This window comes from Falco naumanni, chromosome 7 (genome assembly GCF_017639655.2).
Source record: "Falco naumanni isolate bFalNau1 chromosome 7, bFalNau1.pat, whole genome shotgun sequence".
Classification (NCBI taxonomy): domain Eukaryota; kingdom Metazoa; phylum Chordata; class Aves; order Falconiformes; family Falconidae; genus Falco; species Falco naumanni.
The window spans coordinates 7,220,303-7,232,456 of NC_054060.1; the positions used below are offsets into that span (position 1 = coordinate 7,220,303).

Consider the following 12,154-nt stretch of genomic DNA (forward strand, 5'->3'; position numbering starts at 1 on the left):
ATTCTGCAAAGCCTGAAAGAATTCACCCCTGTATCTAGCAGAACTATACAATTGTGCTTGTTACAAAGATGTTACATCCGTAAGGAGGTCACGCCATGAGCAGCACATAGTAAATTAAGTGGAAGGTTTCCCAGATTTTCAAGAAGTCACTTTGTAGTGCTCCGATGTATTTAAAGGCATGTCTGTTTGCTTGCCAGCTCATAAACGCTTGTCATTCATGTCCTTAACAAGGCCAGCAGGTCAGAACTGCCTGGATTGTATTTTTAAGATGGTTAGACAGGCATGCTGAGATTTGTCCATTTGATGTAATTTATATCAAGCTGATGCTTGTTTCCAGCATAGACCCCCTGGATGGAGAAGCTTCTTGGAATACGTTCAAAAGACCTCACAGAATATCTCATATCTTCACTATTTATTCAGTGTCAAATCAACTGTTTTTTCCATGCTGATCCCCTGAAGGGGAGAACTTGACATGCTAGAGGAGGTTAGTTTTTATCTCAGTTGGTACATATATCATTTTTCCACCCATCTGTCCCCAGTGGCTTTTCAAGAAAATTTCTCACTCTTAACCACTGCAGTGGCATGAAGAGCAGAGAGACTAGTTATGCTGGTTTGTAGTGGCATGCATTTAGATGGCTGTGACAGCATCAGCAGATCTGTTACTCTATTACTGAACTGGTTCTTTGAAACAGAAATTCTTTGTCAGTTCATGCCAGTGTCCTTTACCCACCTAGCAGTCAATGAAATCAAGACCAATTTCCCAGTAAAACATCATTTCCAGCCAACCTTTGGCAAAGATAACACATGGGTGACCAGATATCCTGCTCTTTGGAAGCTACTTGCATAGTGCCCAGAAAAAACATTTGTGGATAATCTGTGCTCACTCGCATGAATGTTTTTTAGAGTGCTTTTGCATGTATCAGGTCTTCCTTCAGCAACTGATTCTAGCAACTCTAGTAGCCTGCTGCTTTCTCAGAGGACTTCAAACAGTTCCTGCTTATGTTTTGTGTTGGGAAGTCCGTCTTTCATCCCTGCTGATGTCTGTGGCTAGCTTGCTGGCCATGTTTGGAAGCTGATCACAACACTGTGGCTCACTGAATGGTGCCTCTCCTGAGCTATTCCTTTTGTACATTTGAAGTTCTTCAGAACTAGCGTAGTGATGAGCATATGGCAAAGAGTGAAGGTCATGTATGTGTTTCACATGAGAAATGTGTGAGAACTGTGACTTTGCCATGGTATGTACAAACCGTACTGCAGAGATGTGTTTGTAGCAGTGGTCTTGTAGTGCTGTGATTTAAAAATGCTTTTACCCCCATCATTTTACTCCCATGATATAGCAATGGATGTGGCAGTTCTGTATTTTAAAACTCAGTGTGTCTTTTCTCAGTATGAATGATGAGCTCTTAAACACAAGGTTTAGTGGTTTTTCATCTGTAACACCAATTCTAGCAAAATGCCAGCTGATAAGGTTCAAAGAAGGTTGATTTTCAGAATCACCATTTTTCATAAGTAAAATATTTCACAAACAGATATCATGCTTTTCAAATCACTCGTGTTTGAAAGGGGATTAGATTACTGGGAGAAAATTTTGTGGGTTATCAGTTTTCCTCTGTGTTCATAAACCAGCTTTTCCTTTTAGTTATGTTACCAAGATAAAAGTTATCGTTTCTAGGCATCATGTAACAGAAGACAAATACCTGTTGTTTTGCAGTGTTCAGCAGACTGTGGCAAGGGTATTCAGAAAAGAACAGTGACATGCACAAATTCTCAAGGAAAATGTGATGCAGCCACAAGGCCAAGAGATGAGGAAGAGTGTGAGGATCACACAGGCTGTTATGAATGGAAAACAGGCGATTGGTCTAAGGTAACAGTGAACACTACATGGTATTCTTTGTAAGTGCAAAGATGTTCTGTGCTATGCTTCTGTGTGCTGTCTGCATTAATTTGAAGTTTAAATATTTGGAAAGGAAGGGTTTAACTGATTTTAATTGGAGGTTTTGCTGGGATTTAAACTTTTCCTCTTATGCCATTTATAAACCAAACATTGCAACACAGGCTTGTGGATATGACGCAGCAAGTTTTAGAGAAGTGTATTCCAAGCAGGACAGAAATGAGTATTAATGACAGTTTAAACATCCAAAGGCAAAACCTACACAAGATTCCCACCACAGGTGGACTCTTTTGTCAAAAAGCTACTTCATAAATGATGCTCAAACTACTTTCCATATTTCAAGAAGCAAACTCTTAACAGTTCTGGTAGAATTCTACAGAAAAGAGCTTATTAACATTATCTTCCAGGAGTGTAGGAAACTAAAGAGGTGTCCCATGCCCAGCCTGGGCAAGCTAAAAAGAAAATAGAAGGTTGGTTTCCTTGAGTGTAAATATATGTTAAAAATTTGTACTTTGAGTTACAAACCTAGTCGCTGAGAAAAAGGGAAATCTCGCAAGGGAGCTGTGGTGAGAGTTTTGTCTCCCTTAAAGCATCATAATGGAGTTGAGAAGAGAGCTGGACCTTAGTCTTCACATCCCACAAGCCATAAATCTGAAGTTTTGGGAGAATTGTTGTTAAGCTGAATACTACTGGGGGGAAGCACAGGGAGGCCCTAACAGACACAGAAACAGAGGGTAACAGAGCACTCACAGCTGAGTTCTCTTCCTCTGCCTCATGCAGGTCCTGCATGCAGAGCCAGACAGTATACTGTTTTATTACCACAGATGCAAGACTAGAGCTGCGCAGCTGAATTTCATGCTGGTCTGGGACCTACACAGCATAGTCCAGTCCTAGACTTACTCCAGCCACCTGAAATGAAAGCAAGCCATGATTTTAAAGGCAGAGCCAAAACCATCAGTCCCTTCCTCAGGGCTGGATTTTACCTTCACTTAGGCCTGCCTGAATTTAGTTTCTCCAGTGACATCAGTGGAATTAATTCCGGAATGCAGTGGCCTAAACCAGAGCAGACTCTGCTCTGTATTTGCGCTCTGATCTTAAAGTAATAGGTAGTTTTGCTTGGGAAGGAGCCTGGCAATGTGAGAAACTCAGCTTTTGCCAGTGTTGTTCATAAAGCATCCTTTACATTACTGACTTCATGTTTGCATAAAGAACTAAAATTTCCCAGGAATATTATATTCCAGCTTGGTTTTATCTTATCTTTGTAACTGTACTGTTCTTTAAACAGAAAGCCTACTTCGTGTTCTGGAATGTACGGCATGTGCAGAAACCACTGGGATACAGTAGTTGCATTTTGCTTTCCAAAAACCCAAACTCCAGCAAGCAAAATCCACTGAAATAGAGGCCCATGATGGGCAAATTGGCTTATCTGCAATTGCTTTTTTTTTCACATTGTGATTAGGAATTACAAATATTTTCAGATCTACTCTGTCATAGATACATGAACTTAATGGTGTCAGTGCTGGAGAATGCATTAAGAACCAATACATTAAGAATGTATTAAGAAATACAAAAGGTTTGCATTTACGCTGAGCCAGGAATTTGTATCACAGAACGTTTAGAGTAATGAACATTATTTTATTCATAACCTGGCACATGGAGTCTATGCAAGCTGGCCAAAACAAACAGTTCCCGTGTGTTAACAGGTGAAATAATATTATTTATTTATTTACTTATTTGTGGGCTGACAAAACATTTTGGCATGCAAATTGACCAGGATTCTCTTTATAGAGAGGAATATGAAATAATTGTGTATTTTCTGATTACATGGATTGAAAGTTCAGTATTGTATGAATGGTTCCAATCTGATAAAGATGTTGGCTCACTGCTAGAAAGGCTGCAATCATACATTGGTCACAGTAAATAGTGTTGTTGATGGATTTAGTGTCTGCATGTGAGCAGGACAGAATAAGTGCAAAATCACTTGTTATTTGCAATTCTTAACTCAGGATCAGAATCCTCCCTGTGTAAAAGGGCACAAAAGCTTATGTGCTGCGTATGTGGCCTGCTTCTGTCTGCAGAGAGCTTGTGCCAGCTCTCTGCTTCCCAGGAATTTCACCCCATGTGAGTCCAGCAGGATGTTCTTGGACTGTGATTTGGTTTCTAATGAGCGTTTAAAATTCTAGACATATTGGTTAATTCTGACTGGACACTTAGATCACACAATTAGATTCTTATTCTCTGAGTAGAGGGGTAAACAGAAGGCACCACTGGGTTGCTAGAAAAGGATATGGGTAGATACAGTTCTCTGAAGAAAATTTATTGTCCCAGCAACTCAGATAGCTGAAATGTTTGGTATGGAATTCAATTCATCACAAATCCTGAGCAAAGGATTTTCATCATGAGGATGCAGAAGCTTTAATGCAGGGCTTAGACTTTGAGAGAGAGCCTTTAGAGCTATCAGTGACTCCTCTTTGGTGGTGTCTGGCTTAAAACACTTCCTCCTTTAAGGAGAAACAGAGTCTGCAGCAGTTAGATTATAGTGAACTCTAAAATTCACACTTCCAGCGCAAAATTCCGTTGTAAAACATTTGTTCCCAGTGCTGTAAAAATTGCTTTGAGAGAGTTTTGTGCTGACTAAGATGGAAACTTTTTCTATTAATACAAATTGATCTCAGAACAAGCAACAACTTTCTGCAATTAATGCATTGTGAGTTTGTTACTGATTGTTAAGAATCATCAGGGAAGCAACATTTAACTAACAGTAGTAATTATCAGAGACTAAAATAAGGGGCTTTGATGCTTTATGTGCAAACAGCTTGCATGATGACTTGGCCTCCAATCCTTAATTTCGCAAACTAAAATCTTTTGAAGATACTAGGAAGTCATGCAAGAAAAAGGCAAACCCTCACTTAAAAAGTCAAGTCCAGATAAAACTTGTAAATAGAACAATCTGCTTGGGTGGTAATGACAGACTGTTATTTTTATATTAGTAGTAGTATTTATAGAATACATGGACTCTGTGCATGAGAAGACAGGTCAGTTCCCTAAGGAACTCCCAGCCCTATATATTTAACTCGCCTCACATCTGACAGCAGTGAGTATGGTTATGCTATAGAAGATCTTGGATCCTGTTGCATTCAGAAAGCACAAGAATGGGCAGCAGTAAAATCTCCAAATCTATGCCAGGAAGGTTGTGGGTTTATGTTCTCAAACCCTGGATCCACTTCTGTGTAGAAGAGGTGAGGGCTGGAGGCATGGCCATGCTGATCTTTAACCTGCACCTCATCCACTGGCCTTAGTAACAGCTCTGCAGCCAATGCCTGTCCAAGTTCTGAAGAAGAGGAATTTTATTCCATTTTCTGTCAGGTTTATTTGCAGATGATCCTTACTGCGCATTATAGCTGTGGAAAGCATTTGGAGCTAATTGAGCAGATCCAGCAGGCAGTCTTGGCTGTGATATTTGTATATTCCTAGTGTATTTGCAGCATATTTCAAGTGTTGCATGAGGAAATGATAAATGTAGTTCGCTTTGCAAACACATAGGGCCAGGTCCGCAAAGTTGTTTTAAATGTCTTTCTTAGTCCTGTAATTCTAAAGTATTTCTTAGTCCTGTAATTCTAAAGTATTTCTTAGTCCTGTAATTCTAAAGACAGAGTATTCTTCTGTTACTAGTAACCATGTGTAACATCTATTACCAGTGCTATTAAACTTGCAACTTCCCTGCACTACTGCAACTTCTCTTTTAAACCCCTTATCTCAAAGGGATATAATTATTTTTAGCATTTAACACAAATGCAGCATTGGTATTATGAGTTAGGTAACTAAACTGTTCGTGACCTGAGAGTCTTTGAACGTAGTAGAAAGATAGATTGCCCAGTAAGAGACCCATTTAAGGTGTTAACCTCAAATATTTTTTTAATTTTTTTATTCTTGCCTAGATTCTTCAGAATTGCAATTCATTATATCATCCTTTTTTATATATGATGCAATATACAAATGGGAATCCAAGCCATTCAATTGTTTCTTCCAAAAGGAAATTCCACATCCAGTTTGCATTCAGTTAAAGAAACAAACATCTCATACACGCTTTCTACTTTGAGATAGTTCCTTCTTGTTTGAAATCTGAGCTGTTAAATGTTCTAGCGGTGGAAGCATTTTTACATTTTTGTTGTAGCTGTGCTAGTCAAAAGAACAAACACAGGTTGCTCAGTTTCCCAACACTCGCCTCAGACACCTAGGCTGCTGAAAATGTGCCTCTTGATGCTTTAGCAAGACAGCGGTTCATTCTTTCATGATGAATTGTATTTTGCTGACGAACTTTATGTCAAGGATTACATTCCTGTGAAGAACGCAGGCAACTCGTGAACTGAACGTGTCTTTCCATATGTGGCTGTCCAGGAAGCTTAGCAGGGCGCACAGCCTGAGTCCGTGCCACCCGCCTGCTTTAGGCTGCACTTGAAGGGAGCAGCTGCAGGACTTGGACTTCACGCTGAAGTCTGCCTTGACTCACGCAGTTGAAAACATGTCCCAGATGATGTGGGGGTGCACTGCTGGCCTGCTGCAGGGAGATGCAGGCTTCATGTATTGGCTGGCTATGGTGGTGACACAGGTCAGTTGTGCTTGAAGGTGAACAGCACTAGGGACTGCTTGTTAGCTACCCAAGGCTCCCCGTGTGTCCTCAGCTCTCACCCCTTCTGCTCTAGTAGTAATGTAGCACGGAAAGCACTTGGGTGCAAATGTACAGGCCAAGGCTGTATTTTTTGAGTTCCTTTTCTCCAGTTGGCTCCTAGACTCTTCTAGGGTATAACTGAAACAGCAAGATCATATAGCAGGAGCAATCCTCCACAAGATTTTTATGGATTTTTCTTCATTTCCAGTTTCACTTAATTGTTTCACTATTTTATATGCCTCAACATACTCTATTTCTGTCCTGTGACTGAAGTACTGTATTTCGAGCCAATAGCACAGAATGCTTCAGGGTTCCCAGTTTCTTTTTTTTTTTTTACTGTTCTCCTTTTAACTGGTATTATATCAAGGAAGGTAGAATGGCAAGCAAGATACGCTGCTCCATCGTTAGTGCTGACTTTCACAAGGCTGCATTTTCAGCTTTGTGGATAGAAGTTTAAACATGCAACCTCTGTCCCTCAGGCAACAATTTAGCTCATTAACCTATTATATTACATAGACCAATGAAAAGATTTTTAGAAGAAGAAAGATACATAGAAGCCTTGTAATATATGGGGTTTGCCATATTTTTTCTTTGCAGTTACAGTAGGTGCTCTGTAAATACCAAGGCCTATATTAATCTCAGATAACCCCATGTAAAGCCAGGGTAACTGTCTTTCATTCTTCCCTACAACCCACTGGCCATAAGCCAAGGATCTCACTCAGCACAGTGGGTCAGATATCAGTCTCTCTTACATTAGTGTAAATCCAGATTAATTCAGACACTTAAGTTAATGTAAGCTTATGCCAATGCCATGCAGATCAGCATCTGAGCTGATGGCTTGTACAAGATCTTTGGGTCTTGTGTAGGAACCATCACAGATACATGCTCTCAGGTGAAAACAGAAATATATGATGTCAAGCAGGGGTTCAACTAGGAGAGAAGGTAGGGGAGAAATCTTTTTCTACCACTTTACATCTTGTATAACCACCTGGCACAACTTTCACTAGATTCAGAAAGATTGTACACTCCAGAAACTGGAAAGGATCAGCTTGGCAAAGCATTATGTTAAACAATATTCTTGTTGCCAAATAGTGTCAGTAGTGATAAAGCACATCTGAAAAATTACCTATAGCTGTCTGCCTTCCCTGGACATCAATAGTTGCCAATTTTTTTACAGTATTTTGCTCAGCCTATGAAATGCTAGCTATAGGAGAATATTAACAATAGGGAGGAAAAAAATCTAATTTCCTATGAGAAAAATACCGGTTTTGTGCCAGACATCAAGGTGTTTCATACTGAAGATCGGCAGTCATTCATCACAATGGGTGGTAACAAGGATTTTATAATTATAAATTAATTGTTTTGGCAGGCTTCCAAATATCTAAGAGATAAAACCCCTAGCCTTGCAGTACGCCATAAAACATGTTGGAGTTGGTTTTGGTTTTGGGTTGTTGTTTTGTTTTTTTGGGGAAAGGAGGGGGGTGGTGTCCAAAAAACACTCTACAGTCTTGCAGTGCCAGGAAGGCATGTTTTCCGAGTTCCAAATGTTTGGGAACATGAACAAAATCCTCTATACGCCTCATTTTTAATGATTAATTCACATTACATGATAAGAAGAGTAAATCAAGGACAGCTGTGTTATAAATATAGAAGCAAACGGTCCTTTGTTCTAACATTCATTACAAATTCATGGCTTGACCCACCATCTGTTTATGATAAACTATGGACAACTTGTTAATTCTTCATAAAGGTCATAAATAAGTTCAGCTTCTTCTACCTTGGAGAAAATAACTTTTCTTGTTGAATTGAGAGAAAACTTCACAGGAGGGATGATCACTTAAAACTGCAGTTTCACATCACAGCTGGCACAACCTTTCCTGCCACTTACTTTGGCTCAGCAAACAACTTAATGATTTATGGCTGCTTGTGCACATTCAGCACTATAGCTAGAAACTGATGTTGGAAGAGTGTCTACAGGCCTCACTGGTGCAAATCAGTTGTTCTCCAGAAGGTGATAGAGCTGGATATGACAGGAGAGGACCCAACAAGCTTTAGTATTTAAATCCTCTGCTTCTCTGGTCTTAGGCATGACTAGGACCCAGAGCATCAGAATGTCTTAAACCTAACTCCTGCCCATATGGACTGCTCTTAGTTGTACTGCTGGCTGTGGTTCCTCATGGTTCATTCCTCTGGTGTGTGATCACTGATGTGCAAACCACAACCTTTCTTGCCAACGCGTAATCTCAAAATACCTCTTACTACAGAAGATGAGAACAAATGGCCCAAAAGTGGTTATACCAGGGACACTCCTCAATTTGGGAAAGTTGTTTCTAGTATCCTAGTAAAAATGTCATGCAGGCCTTTAGAAAGGAATATGGAAAGCCATTGCTCTGCATTTCTGAAGTAGAATGGTACCCTTCTGAGTTTTGATGAGCTAAACCCATCATCTTTAGTTTAACCTCCATTGAGGAAATGCACAAAATAAAGAAGATCTCTATGTGAGAGAAAGCTAGTGTTTGTTTTACAAAGCAGAAACCACTTCTCTCTTCTGCTGCAGTGAAATCAGTTTTGTTTCTAATACCATGGGTCATGTCACTGGCCCACCAAAATCAATGGCCAGCTCCCAATGACTTCAACGAGTTAAGGATTTCAGCATAAAATTAAGAATTCTGGCACGTGGCTTGCACTTTACATATGACAAAACTCAAGGCTATTGTTTTGGGGTTTTTTGTTGTCTTCACCGTCAGTGCAAGGCATGCTAGACTTTCCTCTGTTCCCTTTAGTATTTTATTCCATAAACTTAGGTAGAAGAGAAATTAACCGTCTTTAATCCAGAATAAGGGTTCTGAGAAAAGGGCTTGGGTCACTGAAGTAAAAGCTTCAGGCGGGGAGATATCTCCGCGTTCCTGCTGCCATTTCACAAATCTGTCACCTTGGGCTGCTTAAAGCCCAACCTAAGGCCCTTCTACTGCCTTGTACCACCAAGTAGAACTGATTGCTCTGTTGTGGACAAACTTAGAAATGTTTCATACCTCCACTGGAAATACGCATTTTAGGAAAAAAAAGGAAAGTTCATATGAGTTTAGCTCATATTAACTGCAGACTTTTGTCTGATCATGGGTCCATCACTTAAGTGAATTCAATTCACTGGGTCCCCTAGCCATCTGTCAGTTACCTTGTTTAGGGTAGTTGGTTAGCCTCCATTTACAGTCACTGTAAGACAGGCAGTTCCAGGTAGGAGTTTTATCTCCTTTGCTGACTTGCCTTTTGAAGAGGTAATCTCTCTGCTGACTGCAAAGAACCTAACCAGAACTGTTCAGTAGGATGAATCCCACCCCTTTTGCTCTATTAATCTCTCTGCTGACTGCAAAGAACCTAACCAGAACTGGTTCAGTAGGATGAATCCCACCCCTTTTGCTCTTTGATTCTGTGTCTCCACATCTATGAAATGTCTTTAGCTATGGTCAGAGGTGTAAATATTGTATAATGGCCGTGAAACAAGGTTTACTATCTATACTTGTGCTAATTGCTGGCACCAGTCAGTGCAGCTGTAGTTGGAAACCTAGGCATGGAAAGTGAAGAGATGCCAACTACAGGGCTGGCTGGCCATCGCATTCCCATGTAAGCTACAGAAACAGCTACAGAAACCAAGTCCTGTTCGTGCCTTTGAGGCAATGACTGCTCCTTGCTTGCACAACATTTGCACAGCTCATCTCTGCTGGAGTTTCTGGGAACATCCATAATACAAATTATTTAGATGGTTCCTTAGTAAAGGAGAATGTGCTACAAAAAGCCCATATTAATCAGTGTTTTGTTTGAAGTGGAGCATGTTCTGTCACAATGTTATTGTCTCATGTTCCAATATAGCCTCCAGTGATCCTATTAATTGGAAGAATAACTTTTCCTTTTTTATATTTTTTATTTAAAAGCCTAGATCATTAAGTGCAATTTTTTTTTGATGGAGAATTAAAGCCTCCCACCAAGATCAGTGGATTGGAAATGGAATTCCATCGTAACTATTATACTCTTTCTTGTTTTTATGTGAAAAAGAAGAAAGCATGAAAGACAAGCCTGTTCAAATATTGCTATTCATTTTCGCTGAGTTACTCTAAGATGTTACAATGTCTAGCACCACATTTTTAAAAATATGAACAGTAGGTAATTCACCATTTAAAGTTTATACTACTCATCTGAAGAGGCTTTTGTCCCTTGAATCCTTACGACACACAATATGTATCACTGGCAGGGATTGCTATAATTTTGCAGTCTTTCCAACAGTCTTTTGAGATTTATAATGACTACTGAGGCTTTAAGATGCCAGACTTCCAGAACGTCTTTAAAGAGCAATTAGTATCAGCCTGCTGGTGATCTTTTGTTTGACTGTGCAAAGAGATGAAATGCAGCATTAATTCAGCATCACACATTTCAAAGCTGAGTAGCTTCCTGTCTAGAGAATGTTCTGGCAGGACTGAGATGGCAGAGATGAGCAGCCTTTTGCTGAAATAATCCTAGTGGAGTCCTTAATTATTTTATTTTTTTTTAATAAATTGCATTTAAGTAACACTGATCATTAACTGATGAAAAACTAAAATATGTGTTCAGTGGAGCTTCAGTTCCCAAGATATTCTTTCAGGCTAACATCTGTGACAGGAGTCAGTGTGGGACTATAGCTCATACAGCCCATAAAAACATTGCTCAGCATTAGCAGCACCCACTGCTGTAGAAGCAGGTCAGCCCAAGTTGAGTTATGTGATGCCATGGTTATATAGTTGTCCATTACTATCTAGTTAACTTAAGATTAGCTTGATTATACCTTTTACATAAGGTGTTTTTCAGCATAATTTCCTTGCAGTTTTTTCAGGTGGAATAAGCAATGGAATGTTTCCACTTTATACTTGTCACAGATCAAAACATTAAACACGCACTATAGGTGGCATGCTAGAATATGGTACCCTATAGGCAATACCATATTGTTTCACATCAATGGCTTGATCCTGTTCTTTAAATCCAGTTTGAAAACTTGTGAGCAGTAAATTCGTCCTGGTTGGTATAATGAATTAAATTACATTTCCTCATTAGCATTCACCTGGGCTGCACCGCACAAGTATTTAGAGGCACTGTCACTACCCAGAATATTCATGCATTCAGCTCTTAATCTCTGACCTCTCTGTATACAATGGAACTTTTCAGAATAGCCAAGTCAAGCTTAGTTATGCAGTGAGACATGCTGGATGTACTGGTCAGGTCTTGTTCCTTAGGGTCATGCAGTTTGAAAACACAGCTGTAGGCAGTTTGCAAAGATTGCTTCTCTCTTTTCCTTCGAAGATACTGTCAGATCAGCCATGAGCATTTTCTGCTATAATTTATTGTTTCTTCCTATACTGAGTCAGAAGGGTATGCATTTTTTCTTGGCTAAATTAAACAAATCAGTCATTTCACAAAAGTTTCCAAATGAAAGATTGTTGTAAGCAAGACCAGATATGTTCTTTTTACAGAGCTGGGATTCAAAAAGAAGAAAAAAGAAAGAAAAGAAAGAAAGAAAGAGAAAGAAAGAAGGAAAGAAAGAAAAGAACAAGGAAGCTTGAAAAACAGCT

At 39.6% G+C, this 12,154-nt stretch overlaps 1 protein-coding gene across 1 annotated transcript in view; it reads left to right on the forward strand.

The window, feature by feature from the left end:
* ADAMTS17 (ADAM metallopeptidase with thrombospondin type 1 motif 17) overlaps nucleotides 1–12,154 on the forward strand; it is a 192,426-nt gene that overhangs the window by 168,224 nt on the left and 12,048 nt on the right. Inside the window, exon 21 of the mRNA XM_040602291.1 lies at nucleotides 1,712–1,864. Within this exon, the coding sequence (XP_040458225.1) occupies nucleotides 1,712–1,864 (153 nt within the window). The remainder of the gene's footprint in view (nucleotides 1–1,711; nucleotides 1,865–12,154) is intronic.